The sequence below is a fragment of the Melanerpes formicivorus genome, unplaced genomic scaffold (genome assembly GCF_026170545.1).
Source record: "Melanerpes formicivorus ecotype bairdi unplaced genomic scaffold, bMelFor1.0.p_v2 SCAF_28, whole genome shotgun sequence".
NCBI classification, from domain to species: domain Eukaryota; kingdom Metazoa; phylum Chordata; class Aves; order Piciformes; family Picidae; genus Melanerpes; species Melanerpes formicivorus.
Window position 1 is genome coordinate 6,478,695 of NW_027142380.1, and position 26,455 is coordinate 6,505,149.

Below are 26,455 nucleotides of genomic sequence, written 5' to 3' on the forward strand. Positions count from 1 at the left end.
CTCCAGGTGAGGTCTCACCAGAGCAGAGTGGCAGAATCACCTCTCTTGACCTGTTGGCCATGCTTCTTTTGATACAGCCCAGGATGCAGTTGGCCTTCTGGGCTAGGCTACCTAGTGAACCTCTGCTGGACTTTGTGATACATCACCATCTGATGTCATAGGTGATGGTGAGTGTATATATATGCATATTTCATTGTGGGCAGGGACCTCGACTTGTCCAAGCAAACTTTGAGCCAGACAGTTTGGAGGAGACCAGCCTAGGGTAGGGCTTGGTTGTCAGGGTACTGAAGCTGGCTAATTTAAAGGAGCATATATCAAATAATGACTGCAGATTCCCCTTAGGACATGAGGCAGCTATTCTGGGTTTGGAGTTATGCTAGAGGAAAATGAGATTTGCTGATTGATCGTAGTAAGGCTTTTTAGAATTCAGTAACAGCCGGTAATTTGAAGTAAGATGTTGTAATGCTTTGACTCTCTGGTCTTTCTAAACCAGCCATACATTTCTAGCTCATTTATTATTTAGAATTGATATATTGCTTGATGTGGTGAGGAATTTATGCTCTTAGATATCGACTCAGTGAAAAATCATAGGGTCATTTTGACTATTCCCACTCAACCTGAGAGAAAGAAGCCATCATCAGCCGTATTGAGAGTGCAGCTGCCCCAGGAGATGGTCTGATCTGAGGATGATGGAGCAGCCCAAAGAGGAGGGAGTCAGCCCAGGTGATGTCATAGAGAAAATGAGCTTTTCTTGTAACATTTCTGAAAGACCTAAATCCCTGCTTTCCTTGGGGGAAAAGCTGGAGTCCTGTTTAAATTAGAAATGAGTACATGGCAGCATCTCTGACTGGGAACTGGAAAACATCAGACCAAAAGTAGTTATTTTTTCAGCATGGGATCCTAGATAAAATCCCTCCCCCCTCCCCTTTTTTTTTTTCCTCTCCCTAAACTGACCCTGCCCATATCAGCAAACCAATATCCTGCCCATATTTTGACTCGTCCTGAAACTTTCCTGTGCCCGACCTGCTTTCTAGGCGGCAATTCACAGGGATGCAGCTAGTGACAGAAAGTCCTTTGGGTGGTAAATACAAAGATAGGTGGGACACGTCGTGCTCTAGACCCTCTCCTTATAACGGGCTGGCAGCTACGGAGCCGCCGGCAGGGTGGAAGCGCGGCGGGTTCCTAGCGAGCCGGCAGCACCACCTGCTGCAGACAGAGCCGAACGGCAGCGACAGTCCTCGCCTGCCGTCTCATTGCCGTCCCGGCTGGAGGATGCGCAGCGTGGGGCTCCCCGGGTCACTGTGGCTGCGTGATGAGGAATATTAGGCTGCCCAGGTTGATACGGATAGGTCACAAGAAGCATTGGACTCCCCAAGTTGTTACGGATAGAAACATATGTCCATAGCTAAGGATAAGGGAACTGAGAAGTAGTTTTCCCCCTTTGTGTGCAAAGGAAGCTTGTTGATTCTTGGGTGTGAATGATTTTCTTGCAACTGATGTCAAGGGTTAAGGCCACTAGGCAGATGCTCTCTAATAACCTCCTCCCTTCACAAAAGGGGAAGGGAAAGGGAATAAGGGGGAGAGACTTATTGGCTAGAAAAGAAAATTAAAACTGCTTTTATGAAACAGTAACAACAAAAGAAAAAGTAATAATAATAAAACAACTAAGAATGTCTACAAACCTGGCATCAAACTCCCCCAGAGTCCATGCTGGGCTCAGCTGCAGACAGAGTCCTCCCTGGACACTGGCCATAGCAAAGGAAGGCTTGACCCTCATGATCCCTCAGCTTTGTACTGAGAATGACATAGGTGGAATGGAATGGAATGCTTTGGTCACCTGTCCTGTCTGCTCCTCACTGCAGGTGCAACTGTTTTACTGATGACCCTTTCACTTATGGCACTCCAACGTGGCACACAAGAGATAGCAGTGACCTTGGTCTGCACAGGAGCAAGCATCAGCAAGAATCTTCCTTCACACCAGTCCTCAGTGGTATCTCTAAACATCAATTACTGCCTCTTCTAGAAGCAGGCACTGTCTGCAAAATCATGCCCTCAACTTCAGCAAGTGCTATCAATGAGAAGAGACTGAGCTGAGAAGTGAGATCACTGCACAGCGAATTGGTTCTGTTCTGGCTCAAACCAGGACTAAACACAGGGAAAAAAAACAAGAATACACAAAAATATTTAAAGGTTTCATCTCAGCTCCTGCTAGGATTTGGACATCAGGGCTGAGACACTGACTACAGCCCAAGCTGTAAATCACACAAATATTCAGACAAGTTGCTCGTCTGCTCCTCAGTGAACAGCAATGGGCTAAGCTGGTGCTCCAAGTGAAATCCAAACTCAAGTATTCATCTGTCGGGCTAAAATGGGAAATGTCAAGTTTCCACAGAGCCTTTGTGGCATTTCAAGTGGAAAGTAGTAAAGGAGAATACATCTGCTGTAAGTACAGAAGTCAGTCAAAAGCTTATTATTGGAGGAAGTTCAGATATGACCTCTGCATCTGAAAGCTATAGGACAGCCCAGTTTTTGGGTGGTGGCTGCAATGGCACCCAGTGAGGTCATTAAATGAGAGGACTGACATTGCTGTGCTGAGAGCTGTTTGGAAACCTCCCTGCTGCCCTTTTCCACCCTGTAAGTGGTAAACTCTGTTTTCCTGCAAAAGAATGGAAAATTGAGCAATGTGCTGAAGACTTGATCCAAAGCATATTGGCTTCAAAGTCCATCCCAAAACTTCATCTTCAGAGGAATTTGGAATATACTCATCCCAATAATCATCACTTTGAACAATAGAAAACAAAGTAATTTTTCAGTGGACTTATAGGAAGTGCCAGAGAGGTGTGCCAAGCACCTGAAAGCTTGGGTGTCACATCCTGGACTAACCTCAGCCACTGAAATTCTCACAGAAATGGTGTCTTTGGGAGGGCACACAGGGGCATTTTACTTCAGTGAAATCTGTAAACACAAATAACCTAAAAAAGTCCTAGCAGGTATGTATTGTCTCCTTTAAATGTTTCCTCTGGAAAGAGTGGAGGTATTTAATACTCAGGTCCTCAGCAGACTGATGAGCAGATGAAGTATTTTTCAGTGAGCTCCCCTGGGCATGGAGACATGGTCTGTTTCCAAAGCTAGCAATCCTCCAAGGGCCTTGGCCCTGCTGCATCTTGCAAAATGCCCAAGAGCTTTTAAGAGCAGAAGAGTGTAAGGAGACACCCAAAGCAGCCTGCTTGCCACAGCTGTTTTTCAATAAGGCTTGCTCTGCACCCAGCAAGGGCAGCCCAGGGCTGTTTGGCCTATCCAGGAATGCATGCTTCCAGTAAGCCGCTCTCATGAGAGGAAGGCAAGTTTAGGAAACCCAGAGCAATTTTATTTCCTCATTTCCACACATCAGTGAAAACAAATAAACAAACAAAAGAAACCCACCAAAAAAAATGACCCGAAACAAACCCCAAAACTAAAAAGCTTTGTCAGAAACTCTCAGCAGGATAAAACACTTGGTGGGTGGAGAATGTTGCAGGGAAGGGGCTTTGAGATGTCATACAGGAAGAGGCTTGCTGGACCAAGGAAGCCTTAAAGCACCCCAAACACCAGTGCTGGGAGTGTGTTTGGATATATCCTGAAACATCATGTTGCTAGCTGAGCCAGAAAGTGTGGTAAGCCTTCTGCTGAGGCTTTGGAAAGCAGTCTCCAAAGCTGTTGAAAAGTTCTGAAATTATTATTAGCTGAAAAAGTTGTATCATAAATAAGGGGCTGTTGCAAAAGTCATTTGAAATGCAAAATTCTGCCTTAACCCTGCACTTTGCAAAGCCCTTTTGCTGGTGGGTAGAGATCTTGTGTTTAGCCTCAGCCTATCACACCCCAGAGGCCTGGTGGCTGTGCTGGAAGTGGGTTTCCATCTTATCCTCCAAGTGGAAAGTACATATGGCTCTTAGAGAAAACCCTGAGTTCATCCCCTGTACAGTTACTTTGGGGGCAGGCTGTGGAAGGAGCTAAGATCCCGACCTACAGTTACATCAGCTTATTCAGCTTCAGCAGCCAGAGCACGTGGCTATTAGTAATCTAGTGAAAAATGTAAGAACACTTGCTTAAAAATAAACAGCCCACTCAAAAAAGGAAGTCACAATAAATAAACTACATGAGAGGTAGCAATAAAGACTTTATGGCTGGAATCGTAATTGGCTGGAGACATAAAGCAGGAGGTATTGAATATTTTCCTCCCTACATCTTGCCATTGAAATTTCCCCAAGTGGCAGAAAGCAAGTGCTCCCAAGCCTGCATGGCCAGGAAGGAGACAGCAGAGCATTTACAGTCACCCCAGTTCTTCTGCCCACACAACTTCCTTTCTCGAAGTCACGCTGGAGAGAGAAGATGTTTTCCTTCCACTTGCTCAGCAGATCATGGTGAGCTCATAGGCAGGAGACTTCAACTTTCAAATGCTGAACTTGACCTAAGTCTGATTTCCCTCTTTATTTATGTTTTCTTCAGCAGCTTCCATGAACTGAAGCACACTGTTAAACTAATCTTCACCAGCTTTCACTCCTTGTCTGGAAAAGTTGCTGTGAGTGGCTCTGGTTGGGCTGTGAGTAATTCCCCAGAATTACTACAATCCCAGATAACTGGGACCTGCCAGATGAGACTGGAACAACCAAAAGGAGGGGTAATAGAGGTTATTCCTTACAGTCTCTCTCTCTCTTTTATTTGTCATTTTGTGCAACTCCAGCTCAAAAACTAACGGCTTAAAAAGAGCTCTAAATCAGAGTGGTAAAAGCAGACAGACTTCTATCTAGCTTTACATCACCAAAACTGCAGCCAAAGGAGAGGAGCCAGACAAAACTGCCCGGTGCCAGGGAAAGCAATGGCCCAGGTCTTCACAAAACCATGGCAAGTACCAGTCTGCAGAAGTTCTGCCCTGACAGAGCTCAATGCAAACCCCAGGAGAGGTGCTTTTAACTGCAACATCCCACCCAATTTTGCAGAGATATTATCCTCCCACACATGTTGATATTGTTCTCCAGAAGGCGTGAGGTTTTTTTGATTGTGCTGGTAGAGTTAGATGAAACTAATGAGTCAATGGTCCCACATTTTGAAACAGATGGTGGAGATAGCACTTTTGATTTCAGTCAGCTGCTGTGCTCGGGTGCCTCAGAGTACACCTGTAATGAAAAGAGGCTGCAAATGGCTGTGGATGCAGACTGGAGAGCAATGGTACCTTGCTGCAGGGAGCCTTCCCCTGGCTTTCACGAGCAGGCAGTTTTCAGTCTGAGGCTCTTCAACGAGAAGGGTGGTGAAAGGGAGGTGTGGGGCAACAGAATAAGCACTTCTTGTAAAAAGACTAAAATTATGTCCTGAGAATGACTGGGGCATCCTACTTAGCCCCACAGGCAGAGGGAGAGCTGCTGACACAGTGGTGGCAGCCAGACTTCCATAGCATTAGAGAGGCGTTTTGGATATATTGGTGTACTTTGGAGGTACTGGTCTCCTTGCACATCTTCACCCTCTCTCAAGATGTAATAATGTTCTTACTCATGTTGAGTAGCACATCACTGAGAAAACAGTCCCACTGGTTACAGTAGAACTACTCATGGCAGGCACTAATATTCATTATGAGTAAACAGCTATATGTGGGTATGGGGCAATAGAAGATTGTTCAGAGTCCTGTGGTTTGTGAGGCTGTGGTGAATGCTAGGGATCCATGGATATTCATGCAAGAACCCAGATAAATGTCCTGAAGGTTTTGTTGACATTTCTGCAGAGCTAAACACAAAGAGATTTCAGTAATTCTAGTTGGAAAGATTTTATTCCCCTCTTCTGTTTTTTCTTTTCCCCTTCCCTTTGCTGCCTGAGTTGTGTTGTCTGATCTTAGAAACCTAGGATTAAAAGCAACAGGTACAGAAAACACTTTGCATAGATCTCATGGCACCTGGATTCATGCTAGAAAGCATCTATACTTGCAGATCCAAGCATGGCAAGCAGCACTTTGGTATCATGGAGTTAGCTTCATGCTGGTCTGATGTAAACTTCACCATGATGCTTTGATCACCTATGGTGAAGCTCACCTCAGTCAGCTGCTCTGCAAGCTAAGTGCTGAGTTCCTAGCGTAGTTGGTGAGAAAAGGCTGGTGGCATCACTGGTGGAAACCTCCCTGGCAGCACTATGCAGCTGACTTTAGAATGGCCAAAGGTAAGGCCCTGTTGATAGCAGCAGATAGCCTGAAAATAGCAGGGAAAATAAAATGCAGAGCAAATCAGAGCAAGACTGTTTAGGTAATCTCTAAAGGCAATGTGTTTCAGACTGGAGAAATGAAAGCCAAAGCGGTACTGAGTAAAAGAGACTTCCCTGCAGTGCATCAAGACTGGAAAAATTGTCAGGCATATTGGTATCATTAGTTTTACCACTTTGGGGGTGATTCTAGTGAGTATGTTTGCAGCTTTCTGTGTTGACTGTGTAGTCAAAACCATCACAAAAGAGCTGCTTGACATCCTGAGCTCATTCAGCAGAAAGGTCCACACACCGCAGCAGGCTCCCAGGCAGAGATGTTGAGCAGCCAACATCTTGGATGACAGTATTTTGGACATCTCCAGCACTAAGTTCACAGGTATTTCAATATATCCCACTCTGAGGTGTTCCAGAGAGGCAAACAAAGCAAAAGGAAAAATCTTGTTAAGAGAATGGAAAAATCCCATTGCTTATGCCTTTTCCAAAGGAGCCTGGAGGTGGGAGGGTGCTTTGAGTGGCATTCATAGAGGCTGCCAGTCCCACGTAATTTGTGTAGGAAGTTTCTCACTGTTACAGTCTGCAGGGACATTTCTTCCCCCTTAGTGACCTAATTTTGGTGAGTGAGCAGCCATTCAGAAGGACTTTCTTGCCTGACTTTCCAACTGTAGCTCACAGCCAGCAGGAATGGGAGGCCAGGTTCAGAGCTTCCCCTGGGGTACGTGGTTCAGCAGCCCTAGAGCTCCCTCCTGAGTGTCCCATTGCTGCTGGTGCACACAGACAAGGTGTCACTTAATGGACAGAACATGACAGTGTTGCTAAAAGGAATAGGTCCTTAAGATAAAAAACAGCCTAGTGCAAGCTTCAGATCCCACTATGAGTAACTGGATGTGGCTGACTGAATTTTAATAAGAGTTTTGCCAAAAGAAAGCAACTTTTTTATACAAGGCACATGATTTTCCTTTGAAAGAATGTTTACAGAACAGAGCTCATTGCCTCATCAGTCAGTGTATCCTTGATATTTTCATTTATGTGGTTTCTTGTTCAACACGTGTTTGAATCATAAGACTTCTACCCCTTTATCTGAATTCATCTACTGGGAGCATTTTTAAGAGTGAAATGTCAGTCAGGTGCATACTAGACATGCAACAAACACCGTTTTTTTCCCTCTCTGATCCCTGTCTCAGTTCTCTGGAATTCTCTGCTGCTTTCTCATGTTTAATGTTCCCTCTCTAGCAGAGGAGTAGCAGGTCCAGAGTTTTCTCTGTCCGAGGAAAAATACTCAGTGAGGTCCTAGGACCAGATCCTTGCTTATCATCTTTGATCCACTTAAAACACACCAGGAGGTTCTTTTGCCTCCCAGATGAGAGTCTTTGAAGACTCCTCATATCTCTTTAGAATAGAATAAACTTTAGAATAAACCAAACCAGGTTGGAAGAGACCTTCAAGATCATCGCGTCCAACCCATCAACCAATCCAACCCACCCAAACAGCTAACCCATGGCACCAAGCACCCCATCAAGTCTCCTTCTGAACAACTCCAATGACGGCGACTCCACCACCTCCCTGGGCAGCCCATTCCAATGGGCAATAACTCTTTCTGTATAGAACTTCTTCCTAATATCCAACCTGAACCTCCCCTGGCGCAGCCTGAGACTGTGTCCTCTTGTTCTGGTACTGGCTGCCTGGGAGAAAAGACCATCATCCGCCTGTCTACAACCTCCCTTCAGGTAATTGTAGAGAGTGATAAGGTCACCCCTCAGTCTCCTCTTCTGCAGGCTGAGCAACCCCAGTTCCCTCAGTCTTTCCTCACAGGGCTGTGTTCCAAGCCCCTCACCAACTTTGTTGCTCTTCTCTGGACTCGTTCCAGCAAGTCAACATCCTTCCTAAACTGAGGGACCCAGTTAGGGTCTTCAGCTAGTCTATTCTGCCTAGGTACTGGAGGGCTGCTCTCAATCCTTTGGTGGGTCAAAAATTTGACAGCATCTGATAGTGCTGCTGGATGGAGTGTTTTTCAGGTGAGGTTTTCCTTTGGCAAAGGAAGGGAAAATCAAATTGTGCAGGTGCACTGTTAGGAGTGGAAGCTGCGGGTGGGCGGGCAGAGAGTATGGCAACCCCCTACGGACTTAAAACCTCCTCTCCCAGGCAACCAGCACCAGAAGAAGAGGACACAGTCTCAAACTGTGCCAGGGGAGGTTTAGGCTGAATGTTAGGAATAAATTCTTCATAGAAAGAGTGATTTGCCATTGGAATGGGCTACCCAGGGAGGTGGTGGAGTCGCCATCACTGGAGGTGTTTAGGAAGAGACTTGATGGGGTGCTTGGTATAGAATAGAATAGAATAGAATAGAATAGAATAGAATAGAATAGAATAGGAATAGACCAGGTTGGAAGAGACCTTCAAGATCATCGCATCCAACCCTTCAACTAATCCAACCCATCTAAACAACTAACCCATGGCACCAAGCACCCCATCAAGTCTCCTCCTGAACACCTCCAGTGACGGCGACTCCACCACCTGCCCAGGCAGCCCATTCCAATGGACAATCTCTCTCTCTGTATAGAACTTCTTCCTAACATCCAATCTAAGCCTCCCCTGGCGCAGCCTGAGACTGTGTCCTCTTGGTGCCATGGTTTATTTGATTAGATGGTGTTGGATGATAGGTTGGACTCGATGATCTCAAAGGTCTCTTCCAACCTAGTCTGGTCTGGTCTGGTCTATTCTATTCTATTCTATTCTATTCTATTCTATTCTATTCTATTCTATTCTATTCTATTCCTGTGAGGTGAGGTCTCCATGTGTGCCCTCCCAAACCTTGTAGCAGCACTCCTTTCTGTCCTCTGATGCGGACATATATATCTAATTTCTGATTTCTTGTTCTGTAGCCACATGGAGATCTGAGGAAGTGGGCAAAGCTGGAATGGGAACAGAATGTCATTATTTGTGGTGAATTATTTCTTCATGCTGAGTGTAGGAGAGACCTTCAATATATGCAGTAGCACAATTTTAGCATACTTCTTTCTTCAGCGTAATAACAGAGTTTTCGAGAAAACCTTATAGATATCCAGGCCAGAACTTGGGTTAAAAAAACACAAGTAGTTGTTTGTTTTTCCCAATTTATTTATTCACTTAAATTAACATATCTAAGTATCATCAATAGCATGATGTACGTGCAAGAATGATGACAAAGAATAAGCATGGGGGTGGTGTGATGCTGTGCAGGAGTAGCGTGATGTTTGGTGGTTTAAGCAAGACTTGTAGCTTGAGATGCTTAGAAATCCCACCAAGGCACTCTGTCTAAAATACAGAGACTCATAGAACTGTTAGGGTTGGAAGGAATCTCAAAGATCATCTAGTTCCAACTCCCCCTGCCGTGGGCAGGGACCCTTCACACTAGATCAGGTTGGTCAGAGCCACATCCAGCCTGGCCTTAAAATGCTACAGGCATGAGGCTTCCACCACCTTCCTGGGCAACCTGTTCTGGTGTCTCACCACCCTCATGGGGAAGAATTTCTTCCTAAAAACTAATCTGAATCTACCCATTTCTAGTTTTATTCCATTTTCCCTAGTGCTATCACTACCTGATGCCCTACAAAGTCCCTCCCCAGCTTTCTTGTAGGTCCCCTTCAGATACTGGAAGGCCACAATTAGGTCTCCTTGGAGCCTTCTTTTTTCCAGACTGAATAGCCCCAACTCCCTCAGCCTGTCCTCATAGGAGAGGTGCTGAAGCCCTCTGATCATCCTCATGGCATGATCTTGCCTGTATGCCCCAGTAGCTACCCCTGGAACTTTTTCCTGGCTGCTGTGTGCACTGACATCACAGGCAAATGTAGCTGCTGGCATTAATACTGGTTTCACATAGATTGTAAGAAAACAGGGCAACATCTGCCAGTGAGCACTTCAGGCCCCTGACCAGAAAACTGAGTGTAAAGAGGAAATGTGGTGATTCTGTTGTCTCCTGAGTGCATTAAAAAATCAGAGACTCAAGAACAAAACTATTTCTTAATGAAGCCTACATGATCTTTCCAGTATTAATACTCTGCAATGAGCTCAGACAGCATCTCCCCAGAGTGCTGGTGTGGGGAGAAGGTTTCACATGTGTCTGCAGTCAGCAAAGACATAACCCTACAGCTGAAATCCACAGGAAAGCCCTGTCCACTTGTGAAGATCATGGTAACTTTGGTCCACGCTCAGCCACACAACTGAAACCAGGAGGATACAACAGACCTGTAAAGGTCAGCACATGGTTAAGTCTTTTTCTTTGCATTTGGATGTGCTGCTGAATTTTACCAATAATGCCCTCGCCAGACAAGAATCCTCTTCACTCACTGCTAGTGGAAGAGGATCTGCAGTGCTAACAGGGCCTGAGCCTTCTCATTAATTACAAGGTGCTATGATTGCATATTTACATTTGCTGATGACGCCTGTGTCTTTCAGAAGAAGGTGTGGAGGAATTTACATGACTTTCAGCTGGAACACGATGTCACCAACACTCCCCCTCCCAGGCTGGTGGAGCAGTTCTGATTGCTTGCAAGGCTTTATTAATAGACTTGCTAACATCAAGGAAAGCTTTAAGAACACTCTGGGTACAGGGAAGTGCCTGTGACTGCACCTTGTGCTGCTTCTGCTAATAATATGTAGAATTTCTAAATAACATATTTTTATTTCCTACCTGAGATAACTTGGTTATTCGTGGCCCTTCCTCGGCCTTTCAAAGCAGCATCCAACAGTGCTGACATCTCTGATGCATACAGACTAGCAGGGTGCTTGTTGCATAGTTTGGCAGGAGTTAAACCCAGTGCTGTGCAGGAAGGAGTGGAGGAGTGTGTGGCCTTTGCCGTGTTTGCAGGCACCAGAACAGCCCTTGGTAGCAGAGGCTTGAGGAGCTTTCATGCCTTCAGTGAAAACGGACTGCCCTTGTCCTGGAGGTGCTAACTGACCTTGTCTGCATTGCTCTGCAGGCAGTTATGAGAACCTCCAACACATTTGACTATATCTCAGCAAGACACAGGACATCACAGTGGCTCAAGGTAGCCCCTTCTGCAGTGGATGAGAAATGTAGCACCTGGTTAATGACTCTGCTTCATGAGGAGGAAGATGATTTTCCATGACAAGATAGAAAGGTATTAAGATGTCTTGTGACAGGATGAAGCTCTTTATATGAAACGAGAAGTAGCTTCCTTGGGTTGGATAGCACCTTCAGGCTTTCCACACATCTTGAGCTCTGATTCTACAGCAGCTGTAGCCTCCAATACATCCTTGCTTCCAGTAAATCCAGCCACTTTCAGGAAAAATTAAGTGAGACAGACTTTCTTAGCTCCTGACAGATCAATCTAGTTCAGAAATTGCTCTCACCTGTTAAGGATCAGGTATAACTGATGCAGGAACTCCTACCAGTATGCTTCTGAACATCTTTGAGCTACAACATGGAGCCTTCTCTTTGTCTTCATTGAAATTTAAAAGACTTATGGAGGTTCTGGCAATGATCAGTGCTAATTAGCTAGATACAGTCATGAGTGTGAGGCAAGTACAGGCTTCCTTGAGACTCATTTACAGTTCTGGACCAAATAAGAGGTGGCTACTCTGCACTGCTTGGACATTCATAGGCAAGAAGAGGTCTGTAGCTTGGCAGAAATGTTCTCCATTTCTATCAGGGATAGACCAGGTCAGCAAGGACAGGCAATGCAACCAGGTAACTGTGGCTGCTCTAGTCTAACACCTACTAAGCAGACTTAGCTTGCTGCAAATATCTTTGGTTAAGGTCTGCTGTGCAATGTCTTTTCATGAAAAACACTAGAGGGTATTTTCTAATAGTACAGAGTGTACTTTTTATTCCATTTTGCCACAGTAATGGCATTAACTTCTGGGAAAAGAGACAACATGAGCTCCAGGTCTGGCTTTTTTACTGACTAGTTCCTTGGAGAGAAGTCAGCTTACTTTAGCCATATCCATGAAAGTTGCTGTACCAAATAACTGAGGCCATCTGAAGCAGTCTGAATACCCTGTTCTCATGCACTACATCATCTAGCAGGGTGTGGAAGTTTAAGCCATGAGTCTGATCATGTATTTAAGTCACTTATCCATGTACAATTTGGTCCAGGCTGTGCTCTTCTTTATCAAGTCTCATAAAGTAGTGTTGGTATTGGTGCTTCTCAAAGAACTGCCAAAATGGGTGCTCCAAACCCAGCAATAGTGGTTCAAGCTACACTGTTGGGGTGGTTTCCTTGTGTGTGGCTAGCCCACTGTTCATGTCTACATGTTTTATGTAGAGTGATGTTCCCTCAAGGTTTCAAGTCTAACAACAGCTCCTGCAGTCAAACGGACCCTTGCCAAAGAGCACCTATGGTGATCGAGCAAACACCCCTCCTGCATTTGAGTGCCTTGGTGTCAGTTGGGTGACCAGACAAGATCTTATTGGCCATTGTGCCCTGCATCTTCACAGGTTGAAACTGGTAGGAATGAGTGCTGGATGAACACAGAACAAAAAGCAGCATGGCATAAGATCTGATGGAGGGGTGTAACTAATGGGGACAAGATACAGAGGCATATTACTGGGCAGGTTGCCTCATTTTCTACTTCTTATACCTACATATGTGAACTAAATATTCAAACTCATTCCTGGATTTACTCTGAGGAAAAGGACATCCTTCCTTAACGGCTGATACACCTTCTTTTACAAGTTGGCAATGGGTCTGACAGAGCCACTTCTAGCATGCCAGGCTATCAGGCCTTAAACTTCCCTTTTCTTAACAAAGCCCCTTGTCTGAAAAGAAAAAGATCCTCTGGCAAATTATCATTTCCAGGTAGATGGAGGTAGTGACACAGACATACATTGTCTGTTTAGATCAAATGGCAGCTGGCTGAGAGAAAAAAGAAAATAAAGGATTACATCCCTGTGGTGTCTCTGAAGTAGGCACACATTAGGAGTAAAGCATTTAATGGTCACTTAAGAAGAGGGGTTTTTTTCCTACAGTCAGGTTTGATCCCAGCTACATGTAGTTCTGGCCCTTGATGCTAACAATTACCTCTGTAAAATACAGATTCAAAGTACATGCCACCCTGTTTTAATGGCTGAGGGCATCCTTTTTGGCCATCCAAAAGTGTGAAAGGTAACACAAAAATTCAACAAATTGGCCCTTATCCTTTAACTTCTCTGCTTTTAAAACTCCACACATCTCAGCAGGATTTATGTACTAAAGACTTTGTTTTTCTTTCCTTTGGATTTCTGATTCTCTCACTGCTTAGTTTTTGTTTGAAGACAAACTCTTTAGGTAGTGAGACAGAAATGAACTGTAGCAGAAATGTTGCAGATGAGAAAACCCAAATGGATACTGGCTTCAGGAAGGATATTAAAATAATGTTTAGTGGAATCATCATAGATACATAGAATGGTTTGGGTTGGAAGTGGTCTCCAAAGGTCAACTGGTCCAAGCACCCTGTAGTCAGCAGGGACATCATCCACTAGATCAGGTTGCTCAGAGACTTGTCCAGCCTGACCTTGAATAGCTCCAGGGATGGGGCCTCAACTACCTCCTTGGGTGACCTGTTCCAGTGTTCCACCACCCTGATAATAAAGAATTTGTTCCTAACATCCAACTTAAATCTACTCTTGTCTCATTTCAAACCATTGCCCCTTGTCCTATCTCTACAGGCCTTTCTAAACAGGCCTTCTCCAGCTTTCTTGTAGACTCCCTTCAGGCACTGGAAGGCTGCTGTAAGGTCTCCATGGAGCCTTCTCTTCTCCAGGCTGAACACCCCCAGCTCCCTCAGCCTACACTAATAAGAGAGATGTTCCAGCCTCCCGATCATTTTCATGGCCCTCCCCTAGACCTGCTCCATCAGGTCCATGTTGAAGGCTCCAAAGCTGGATGCAATACTCCTGGTGAGGTCCTATCAGAACAGAGAATGATAGAATAATATTGAATGCTTTATTCTGATTTCAGGTGAGTGAGTATTTTAAGACATTTGCACAGGCTTTGTGTTTCATGACACATGTGTAAAGATCTGGTATAAAACAGAAATATGAGGGTCTTGATATTTGAGCTCATTGTGCCTGCTAGATACAAATGTTTGTATTTCTAATGTAAAGAAAAGGGCGGGGGGAAAGCCCTGTTCTCCTCAAACACTTGTAATGAAATCTCAAAAGACAAGACAAAGCACAAGAAGCATTCATGAGACTGTATCAAAACAGAAAGCTTGAGAAAGTTTACACTGAAAAACATCTGTGGTTTTGTTGTTTTGTTTGGTTTGTTTGGGTGATTTTTTTTTTTCATTCAAAACTATTATTGGACAGTGGGGAAGAAAGCAAACACCTTCCCCTTCAACTGATGAGATTATATGTACTTTGAAAAAAATGGGCTGTGATTTTGGTCTCACCTTTTATAATAGGATTTTCAGGAAACAAATTTAGCCCTAAGTGTTGTTGACGTGAAGGTGAGACAGTTGCTCAGCAAAGGTGAGAATGAGACGCTGGAGACCAGCACTGCTGGGCCAAGTCCTCTTTTCTGGACGCACTTTGCTCCTCAGTAAAAGCAGCTTCCACATGTCTCTATAGGTTGTGCTGGCTTAAATACAACAGGGAAAAACTGGCAGAGGTGTACCCTGTTTGGTTGTGATTTTAAAGCAGTCTAGTTAAAGCAACGCCAGTACTTAAGGCAAATGAATTTAACCCAGTTAACTGTATAATCAGTTTAACTAGCACTGATGCTGTTCCAAATGACATTAAATCGGCGTAAGTGAGAGTTTAACCTGGTTTATCCATGTCTGCTTTGGCCTTTGCACCAGTTTAATTACTGGATTTGCGTTGCTGTGCTAGCCAAATGAGGTTGCCTTCACAAACTTCATTCTGTGGACTTTTACTGGGTTTCAAGAAGTTGTTCTCAGCCTATCTATGGCTGTGATGGCGATACCTCCTGAGGTACATCTGTCTGCTTCTGCTGCTGCCTTTCCCTCTCCCAGAAAGCTTGCAAAAGACCAGCACGCTCAGCAGGATGAGTTTGCATGCCTTTTTGTAGCAGTCTTTGAGAAGCCAGGCGCAAATTATTTCCTACTGGGAGAATAACCCTCTGGTCCTTGGGAGGAGCTGGTCACACATCGTCTGCTGTCAGCTCTTCTGACCTTGTTCTTAGCTTTAGAATTGTTTTTCTTAAGGTGGCAGTTCTTAAGGGTGGTATTAGCTCAGGAGAATCTCAGCTCTCACTTAAAAGAGACCAACTGCCTGCCTCTCAGCTTGCAAAGGCACCGCTGTATTCAAGGGTTACTGGGTGTTACCATCCAGGAGTCTGGTTTAGAGTCTGTCAGATTCTCCTCTGCAGTCAATGGACTTAAAGTGAGAGTCCTCAGGTGACTCTTCTCCATCCTGCAAATCCTCAGTAAGCTCAGTCTGTAACGTGGAAATCACAAAGACTGTTCTTTTGATGAAGAACCAGAGGGAATGACTTAATCCCCAGTGTAGATGTTTTTGCCTTAGAGCCAAGTCAGAATGACATTGCTCTTGCAGCTTCTGTTTGCACCACTGCCACTGTTGCTAACCAGTGTCATGAGTTAGTGTCTGGAAAGAGGAACATGTGAAAATCAAAATAAGGATATTGAACAACAGAGATTGTCCAGTTCCCCCTTGAATTCTTCTGTTACCCATCCAAATATGGCAGAGATGAAGAAAGGGAGGACTAGGAATTAGTGGATGATTCATTAGAGTAACCCAATTCATTCAGGAGCCCCAGCTGCAGAATTAATCACCTCCAGTTCTGCTGATAAAACCACCCTGGGACTGACAGGGTTTCAGACTTTGTTCCAAACTGATGACACAGTCGTTGAAACTATAATTTAAAATATGAATTCTGATCATTTCTCCTGGGGTATTCATGCAATGAGTGGGCCCATTTTCTATCTGAGAACTTGAAACGTTTACTGAGAGAAGCAGATGCAAACCTTGCAGTGAAGCAATTAGACCTGGCGACAGCATCTTGTGTGGGGCAGGCTGTGGGGAACAAGGCTGTCCTGCTGAGACCTGGGGTATCTGGTCTGTTGTTTTCCCTCATAAAATGGTTTGGTTTTTTTTTATTGCCTCTCAAAACATCTGGTTGCTGCTGGCTGTCTAGCAAAGCCCTGCATGCAAACTCCTCTTGCTTGGAAGAATTATCTTGATGTATGTGGCTGCTGGTTTTCATGTATGCCAGAGATATGCCAAGTGCTGCTCTTGTGACAATCAGGCTAAATGGTGGTTCTTTGGAAAGCTGTATCTGGTGCACAGCAAAGCAGCAGCTAAGTAGTTAAATTTACATGCGTTTCATCCCTCTTGGACATCTTCCATCCTGAATGGGAGCAGGATTTCCCCACTGTTACACTTCTGAGGTGCTGTGTGTAGGGAGCTTATGCTGAAAGGAACTTGTTTGGTTTATTTTCCTGAGCAGGGAGAAGAAATCCCTTTGATTTGAAAGCAGAAAGGATGGTAACTGCATCTTACGAGAGAGAAGCTGAAATGGCAGTCAGGGTAGGCAGGAATTGTGATTAAAGCCGGAGTAAATGTGAGAGAGTATTGCTGGGAGGTGAAGGAAGATGATGTCTGAAATGGATTGCATCTTGGGTGGGCAAATATTTGGGGATGGCAGCTGGGGAGGGAAGGACAATGGGTGCCATATTGCTGATCTGCAAAGACATGGTGTGGCTGGACAAAAAGAAACTTAAGAAATGAGGCAGAGTAACAAAGAGCATGGGAAGAGAGGAGCTCTCTGCTACATCTGACCTGGAGAGTGAAAAAATTTTAATGAGAGATTTAGAATAGGAGATCTTAACTGGCAAAATACGTAGCTGGTGGAGCAAAGAAATGGGATAGAGGTGTTCCTTTGGGACCCTACATAAATCTCTCCACTGAAAGCTCTCCCTGAAATGCCACCTTTCTTTCTGTATTCAATGCTGAAAGCCTTTAAACAATTCTTCTGCCTTATAGGGAGGTAAAGAGAGATCACAACCTCTTGTCTTTTAGTCTTCAGGGATAAATTGCATTCTCTTCCCAAATTTCACAGTGTACAACTCAGAGAATGAATGCAAAGGGAACTTTCTTCAGAAATAAGTCACATGTCTGTTTATTTCATTTTTTTTTTTTTTAATAGCAGCATTGACCTCTTCCTTTCCTCATCAAATGAATGCACAAATTGTTGGGGAAGTCTTCCATACTGGGAAGTCTGCTGAGTCAGGTGGCAATTTTTTGCCTACTTATAGAGATACCAGTCTATGCTGCCACTCCCTTCCATCAGCTAGAGATCGTCAGACCATGGTTTGAGTAAGATTACTGATGGGAGAACCATTTTAAATGGTACTTGTATGCCAGAAGAGGAAAAAATATGAGGATTATAAGTGAATATACCACAAATGAGGGAACTATAAAGAGTAATCACTGGGCAGGGTGGGGGGAAATAGCAGCTCTGTCCAATGTGCTTGCTGCATTTTAAATTGTGCACCCCACAGTATCTTGAAAACCATTGCTGAAATCACAGGAAATGTTGGTTCAGAATGAGGAAGAGCTGTGTCTCCTGATAAACCCTACTCCTTGGGAGCTACACAACTGAGGTCCTTCAGTCTCCTGAATCTTTGTGCTTCTAAGACTTGACAAGAATCTAGTCTAGAATCTTGACTAGAATCTAGTCAGAATAGGAGAATTTGTCTAATAAGCTGAACACTTATTTTAACAGCTTTAGCAATATCAGACCCATCTGTTGAAAAATAACTGAACAATGATGAGCAGAGGAGAGGATGTCTGCATGGCACTGGGGAGCTAAGATGAGCTGAGGAGCCCAGACACAATTGCTCATGATTTTTGGAGGGGGTTGTGTTAGTCTGTGTGAAGAACAAGGCATAAGTGTCATATAAGTACTGAGACTACCTCTATTGATAGCTGTTAATTTGCAGCTCTAGGAAGGAATTAACAAGGCATGAGAATTTCATTCTATTTGAAGGGGGAAAAAAACAGAGAGAGAGAAATGTAGGCAAATGGAATATTTTCTTCAAGGGAACAAACTAATGTAGCTGTCAGTATAGATGCAGTTTGTTTTCCTCTGGCTGTGATTTGCATTAAATCATTCTTGAAAGCAAGGCCAGTTTCAGGCAATTAGCAAAACAAGATGTGCAATCCCAGTGATTCCTAAATCTGATTACAGGACTGTACCCGTGATAAAACCTGACTTACCTCCTAGAGAGCTTTTGGGACTTGCTCATAGGTCATCGCTCTTAGTGGAGTGACAATGCTACAGAAATCCTACCCAGTAAGAGTCTTAGTAAGGCTATGCCATTAATGCAAACAGTAGATTAAAGCTCGTGTTCTGCCATGGATTTGTTGTTTGACAAATGACCTTTCTGCGTTTTGTTTTCATTTTGCTAAATGGGATAATTGTTCTTGACCTTACAATGGCTTTCCAATACCTAAAGGGGGTCTGCAGGAAAGATGAGGAGAGGCTTTTTGTCAGGGAATGTAGTGAGAGGATGAAGGGGTAATGGTTTCAAACTGAAAGACAGTAGATTTAGATTAGATAATAGGAAGAAGTTTTTTACTGTGTGGCTGAGGCAGCACTGGAACAGGCTGCCTAGAGAAGCCTGGAAGTGTTCAAGGTCTTCTTGGACAGGGCTTTGAGCAACCTGGTCTAGTGGAAGGTGTCCCTGCCCATGGCATGGGGTCTGGAACTAGATGATCTCTAAGGTCCATTTGAACACAAACCATTTCACAATTCTATGATTCTTACTCACCTCCTCGAAGCAGTTTGACATAACTGGAAAACACTCAGCAGAGTTATACAGAAGTCTAAAGTCTATATCACAAAGATAGTGACATAATCTTTAATTTCACTTAGTATGTATTTTGTGATTACTTTTCTTTATAGAAATCTAATTGCAATATTGGCATAATAGGATTTAGCTTTGCTTGCTTTGGGCCATGCTTACGTATCAGTATTCTGCTGAGGCACAGTGGAAGTATTGTTCCTTCACCCTGAAAGATAGACTCTAAAAAAATACTATAAACGCAAATGACATCTATTATGAACAGAAGAATGCTTTGTATGACTCAGCAAAACAGCGCAAAGGTCCCAATTAGCCCAGGTTCAATGAGGAATTGCCCTCAACTGAACACCAAATACAAACTTTGTGTTGCACAGAGGAGGGATGAAAAGCAGAAATAAAAGCTTCATGGTGTGATGACAAGAAAAGCAGCTTCCTCTCTCCCTGGGAGCTGCACACAGCAGCCCTACTGAAGCTGCAGAATCTCAAGTGAAGCAGCATTACCCAGAATGTACATTTACATGCTAGCTCTTAGCTCTTCAGAACTAGTACTATAACTGAAACAGAACGCTCCTAAGCCATACATTTCTAATAGCAGAAGAGAGTATCTCATTTTTACACCTGGAACACCAGATGAAAAATCCTTATAAAGAGATGAGTCCTACTACTCATTACCTTTCATCAAATCATGTAGCATTTCTTCAGTCCTGAAAGCACAGTTCATCAGAAGCACCCCTAAACCCACAGAGGCTCAGGCTGTAAATGTACCTTAGCAGTGTGTTTTTTTCTAAGTTGTCCCTAACCATTTGTTTGTTGGTTGTTGTTTTTTGTGTGTGTGCGTGCCCAAAGCACTGTTAGCAAGCCTACTCCTCTGTCAAGCTATCCCAGCCATCTGCCAATGTGGGCTCAAAAGAACATTCTTCAGGGCCTTATCCAATTTGTTATATCTGATTCATTAAAGTAATTACTCTTGCTCTTAAGTCATTGCTGGGAGTTTGGCAGCTGCAGAATAATCTGGGACCTAAATTTCTAAACCAAGCTAAAATCCTTGGGTTTATTTCATCATATCTTGCGCTGCCTGAAATGAGCAGGAGGCTTGGCTGTCCAGGTGTGCGCAGTCTCCAGTGCAATGCCAAGCAGCTTCTGCATCTGAGATGAGGAAAAGTACAATTGGAAAATCCTATTCTCTGGTTTACCCAGTCTGCTGGAGTTGGTGGTGCTGCACTGATACAACACGAGTGGGGTCATTTTAGATAAGAGGGATATTATAGCACCGGAATTACAAGGCATCAGTTAACAGCATCCTCAAATGTCCTTTGAATTGTGCTGTGACTTCATTTAGTGGGGTCAAAGCTCTGGGGAAACCCCATGGATTAGATTTCCTATGGTGTTTCTGAACTGGAAGGTCCCTGTCATCCTAATGTTACAGTGAGAAAAGAGCACAGAGCTGAAGGAGGTTTCTTGCCCTCTGGATTGTAAATGAGAATATCCTGATTGTCAGTGCTGACACACAGCCCCTCATGAGCATGGGAATACAGACTAATTCCATCACTCACAGAGGCTTAGCAGACACAGGATGTCTCTGATCCTCAACACGACCTGAATCCCCCTATGCTGAAACCTCCTTGCCCATCCATGTCCTCCTGTGTCAGCTCTCCCTGGGACCTGATGCCTGTTGTGGCTACAACATACTGTGGCAGAGGCTCTTCCTAACTGTGTTCAAAGATTGTCTGCTCTTCGTTTCCTAATCCTGCCAGGAGACAATCTGGAACATGAGGCAATATTAAAAAACTTCTGCTGCAAATAACTGCAAGCCAGCTGGCTCTCATACTTCTAATTTTACTGCACCTTTCTTCACAACGTTTATGAGCTTTTGCCAATTTGTAAAGACACACGAAGTTTGAAAGAAGCCTCTTAGAGCTACAGATTGTTGTGCTGAGAACTTATTCTGGAAAAGTGCAGAGTGCTGAGATGTGAGTCTCCATCATTTTTATACCTGGCAAAATAAATTATCAACAATGTCCCATCTTCTATCACCTCTAAATCTCTGTTGTTTACACTCAAATCCATCACATCCTCCTCTGCCTAACATAACCCCCATCTTCATCCTCTACTGAACTCCTAACAAGGTCAGCGCCTGAGCCTGAAGCTGCACAGGAATGTTGTACTGCTGGGCACCCACCGCTGAGTCTGACAAGACTCTTTGCCAGACGTTTTCAAGGGTGCAATGAAAAGCCCCCCTGCCTATACAGTGAAAGCTTTCAAGAACAAGTCTTACCAGAAGTAGCTTAGGGAACTGGGATTGTTTAGTCTGGAGAAAAGGAGGCTCAGGGGAAACCTTCTCACTCCCTCCCTGAAAGGAGCTTGTAGTGAGGTGGGGGGTGGCCTCTTTTCCCTAGTATGAAGTGATGACACAAGAGAAGACGTCCTTCAGCTGCACCGGGGGAGGTTTAGGCTGGACAATTTAAGAAACATTTACTTGCTGAAAGAATGGCCAAGCACAGGAACATAGGAACAGCCTTCCCAGGGACGTGGTGGAGTCACCATCTCTGGAGGTGGCCAAAAAATGTGTGGACACGGCACTTGGGGACATGGCTTAGTGGGCATGACGGTGTTGACGATCTTAGAGGGCTTTACCAACCATGTGATGATTCTATAGTGGGGCTGGTCCTGGACTGGGCATGGCTGCAGGGAACCCTGTCCTTCGTTGTCCAGCGAGAGCAGGCGTGACGTCACTCTGCCGCCTGCCTGCCGTCAGAGCCGTGTGACGTCAGCCTTGGGGGGGCGGGGGCCGAGAAACCGGAGAGGGCGGCAGGTGGCGGGCACGGCTTGGCCGCTCTCGTCTCGCCTCGGCTGCGCTTGGCTGCCCCCACCCCCGCGTTCCCGGCTGACAGCGGCGGGCCCGGCCCGGCCCTTCGCGGCGCGGCTCGGCGGGAATTGTAGTGCGCAGCGGGCGGAGGCGGCCGGGCCGGCCCCGGGGCGGACTACAAGTCCCAGGCGGGGCGGGCGGCGCTGGTGTGTGTGAGAGCGGGCGGCGCGGCGAGGCTCGGCTGGGCTCGGCGGTAACCTCCCGTCTCTCCCTCTCGTAGCGGCGACGATGCAGGCTGAGTCGGGAATCGTGCCGGACTTCGAGGTGGGCGAGGAGTTCCACGAGGAGCCCAAGACATACTACGAGCTGAAGAGCCAGCCCCTCAAGAGCAGGTGGGACAGGCGGCGGCCGGCGACCCACCCCGCCGGGGCGGAGGACGCGATGCCCCCGCGCTGCGGGGCCGCGGCGGGTCCCTGCGCTGAGCCAGGCCGTTTGTAGAGGCTGAAATAGCCCCGCACGCCCCCCGCGCTGAGGGGAGGCATCCTGCGCAGCGGGGCGGCCATTTAGTGCTTCCTGCCATAATAGCGGCGTTGTTGGGCGGGAGGGCGGGCCGGGCCCGCGTTATGTAAAAGGGCATTGTTGGCCGTGCGGGGCCTCGCTGTCACGCCGGGGGAGCCCCCGCCGGCTTCTCGGGGCGGGGACGGGACACGCAAGGCACCGGCGGCACCTGCCCCCCGGTGACAGCCACCGCTTCTGCCGCCCGTCCTTGTGTCCCCCCGCCGGGCAGGTGCGGCGGCACCGGGGTGGGGTCAGCGCCAAGCTGCAAAGTTGTTGCAAGGTCTTGTGCGTGTAAAGGTGTCTTGGGGGTTTTCTTTCGACTTTTGAGAGACGGTTTCTTACTCGTTCGTGCTTGGGCACTGAAAACTTTTCCCTAGGTACGTCACTCTCTTCCTGGAGTATTTTCTCGCCGAGATATGTTTTATTCTTATCTGGAGCGGCTGCGGTACATAGATATGGTTTGTAAAGGGAAACAAGGCAGTGTGGATTTCTCTCCTGTCTGGGCTGTTCGGTACCAACTTTCTGTCATAGTACTGGGAAAAAAAAAAGGCAAGCAAATGCGCTCCCACGCCTTGAGCATCTACTGTGTCAGCAGTGGCACGTTTCTCCCTCCTCTGCTGCTTCATTCAAAGCGCTCTGGCGGTAACGAACCCTCCATTTCACCACAACGCTCTGCTAAGCAGTACTCACTTGGATCGAAGGTTGCTGCTGCCAGAGTGTCTTGTTTGTAATCAAGTCTGCTGTTAGTCTCTCTTTATCGTCATGGTTTTTAGTTCTGAACAATGCTCTCTCTATGTCTGTGTATGCGTTTGAAAAATGAATGAGAAGGTAAATATTTAAAGGAAACTTGTGCTAAAATGAGCTCAGATTGTGTCGCCTGTCAGACAGACTTCAGAGTAAACAAATGAATTGTTGATCATGTTCTGAATGTTTAAGAAACATTAAAGATGTTGTTGAAGATTCTACCACTGTTTGCAAGGACTGGCAAATGGAGGGCCCACCTCCTGCAGCCTGTCTTCGTGGCAGCGCTCTCTGGCTTTGAATGTTTGATATTGCTTAGAAATGGTGCACATAGCCAAGGTAACCAAAGCTGCCAGAACTCCTCTGCCCTCCCAGACTGTGCGGAGAAGTTGCCATTGCCCAAGCAGTTAGCTGGGAGCCAAACTAATCCAGGGAGAGAGGGCAGCGCAGCAAAGATGGGTTCATCGGCAGTGGTGGGTTCCACCTGTAAGGGAGGCAGCTAGGAGACCCACAAGGCTTTGGACACAGTGTCTGTGTCACCAGCAGTTATGGGGTAGGTAGTGATAACTGCACCGTTGTCAAATAGCCCTCTTTGCAACAGCTGTGGATTCTAGCTGGCATGCAGGAGTTGTCCTGTCGTGGTTGTCCACTTTGTAGTCAGCAGTTTGTCTGTGTCTTCAGATAGTGTAGTGTCTAAGCCTTCAGACAAGAGGCCAGCATTGGAATTTTCATAGTAAATCTGCATTTGACCTTGTACAAATGCCCCAACTGCCTTTAATTCCTGGGGCTTGATGCTTTGGGAGCAGAATTGCCTAAGTTGTTCACTTTTCTTAGGGAAGCGAATAAAGGTACTCTGGAAGAGGAAGCACTAGACTACTTGGCCACCTTCTGAAGGTTGTCACTTCAAACTTCTTAGACAGAATTTCTCCAGTACATTCTTACCTGATACTGTTGCAGAGCCGGCACTGCCCAGCCTTCGGGTTTAAAGGGATCCCTGTGTCAGTCATCTTGACATTCTGGTGGTGCCTCGGGCCAGTATGTGTTCTGATGTTTCTAGGAGGGCTTGTTGGGTAGCAGAAGTGACCAGCTTGCCCCAGTCTGCCTTGTGTCCCTTCACACGTACCTGGGCATGCAAGAAGAGGGAGCCCTGGGGGTGGAATAAGACTACACGGTTTTCCTGGCAGATAGCAAACTAACATGTCAACCTCAGTGCAGAGCCTGCGTAGCTCACGTACAGCGCTTACCTTGGAGTAGAGTCTCAGTTGTCTTCCTGGTTTTGTGGGAGATGAAGAGGCAAAGGAGCCGGGACCCCTGCCAGGTCTGCATAAACCTGTCCCTGGAGCCAGGCCGATAAAATTTCATGATAACAGGAGGCAAAAGTTGCTCACAAACCTGTTTGCTTCATGTTGTGCAGATTGTAATCTAAGAGGACTTCTGTGGTCCTTCAGCTTTGCTCAGGCCCAAAACCAGTCTGACAGATGATTATCAAGAGTATCCAACATCACCCTGCTGCTTTCTCTTGTGGATGTAAATCAGGAGTAATTGCACAGCAGTCAGTGGAGTAGCACCAGGTCAGCGTGGTGTAGCAATGGGACTGCGGCCATGGGAATAGCTTTCTTGCCATCTTCCCTGCAGCCTTGCCTGGAAAGGTGCCTGGGGAGCTGACAAACCAGAGGCAATAGCTGACGTTAGGAGATGAGTCTAAATAGCTATCTACTCCTTTCCCTGGTGGGAACTGCTGATTTCCTAGCAACATTCAGGGCTTTCTCTGATCGTCTTTAACCAGAAGAGGTGAGAAGCATTCTCGGCTTACTTATAGCAGCTGAAATTGTGAGTACATAAAGCCATCCAGCTCAGAAATATGCAAGAATGTCTGTGCTCTGAACCAAGAGGAAACTTTTCTTGTTGCCTAGTTTAACTTGGTCCTGCCTGTATTATGGTTCTTCACTCAGTAAGACTCTCCTATTTTCTTCCTCCCAGATTGTTATATTCTAGAAAACAAGCATCCAGTTAAAGATTTCTCCTCTTCACTGTGCCCTTGCAGTTACTCCATCCGTATTTCATAATTCATCTGCAATTCAAAGCCACAAGGGGTCTGATTTAAAAGCTTTTTGCAGTAAATACTGTACTAACTTAGGCCAAGCCACAGCTGAATGTTAGAAGCCAAGGAAAAATGTAAGCCCAGCAAAAAGCTTTAATCACAGGGACTGGGGGAGAGTACATGGGGCTGAGATACATCAATTCCAGCTGTATTTCCGAAACTCCCCAGACTCATGAGAAGTTAGCTTCTTGTGTGGAGCACTGGCTATGTTTAAGGGTTCTTTGGAATTTGCTGTGGTTGAGTATCTTTGAAAACTGAGAAGATGTTTTGGTTGCTTTGGTTTCTCCAGAGTCACTTTTTCACTGTGGGAGGAAACTGGGCTGTATGATTTGCCAGTAAGACAATGAGACTTATTTTTTTTCCCCCTCACATTCATACTTTATTCCTCTCCTCCCATATTTCTGAGGATAATAGTTTTAACTTATAAGTGCATACATTTAAATATGTGTGTGTGTAATGAACGAGTAAGATTTCTTTTCTGATGCAAGCAGTGCACAGTGAAAATGATGGGAGTTTTATTTTCAGGCAAACAGTTGAAGAAAGCTATCAGTTATTACCAAAGGTAAACACACATCCTCGTGTGTTTGCATGCAGTCATCAGGGCACTGTAGGCTTAACTTCAGTCTATGATACTGCTGATTCTTTACATCATTTGACTTATTAAAGCAATGTTTTGGATATCAAACTGATATCTTCAAGTAAGGACTTCACAGTCTGCCTTTGCACAGGGTGGCTTGAACTAACCTAGAAGTGCCAAATGCAGCAAAAAAAAAAGGGGTTTATATTCAGTTTCTTGCTCTCTGTGTTCTGTGTCCATTTGGATGTTATGTGACCCACCAAGTGTCAGCAGATTATTGTCAGTTATTGTGATTTATTGCCTTGCTCTTCATAAAACCGTGTTCCTGCAGGTAATTTTTTGCTATTTGTGCTATTTTCTGTTGCCCTTTCCCAGTTTGTTTATTTTCAGACAGGTTTAAAGAGCACCTGAGTGATGCAGTCACTGAAGTATTTTTGGTGGAATAAATTATTAGGAAATGCTTTTAAGTTACATGAGAGTATTGTTGGAAGCTTATTCTTGCTTTATGAGCAAGAGCATTGAGATGTAGAGTCTGTCATTAGTGAAGCAGTGATGGTCTTGTAAAATTCTCTTCATTCCTGGTATCCAGATGCTTTTTTTTTGTGTGTGTAAACTTTCAATATTTGACTTCTATGGGCTAGTGCCTTATCCCTTTCCAGTTAGGATCCTCTGCAAAGCATTCCTCATT

At 45.3% G+C, this 26,455-nt stretch overlaps 1 protein-coding gene across 5 annotated transcripts in view; it reads left to right on the plus strand.

Annotated features, from left to right (window-relative positions):
- The first annotated feature begins 21,793 nt into the window (after positions 1-21,793).
- Positions 21,794-26,455, plus strand: part of MITF (melanocyte inducing transcription factor) — a 111,279-nt gene continuing 106,617 nt past the window's right edge. For 4 of the 5 annotated variants that reach the window (XM_068154342.1, XM_068154344.1, XM_068154345.1 and 1 more), the window contains exon 1: positions 22,009-22,182. In XM_068154342.1, the coding sequence (XP_068010443.1) occupies positions 22,079-22,182 (104 nt within the window). In that variant the 5' untranslated portion in view covers positions 22,009-22,078. The other variant, XM_068154343.1, reaches the window with a different exon arrangement.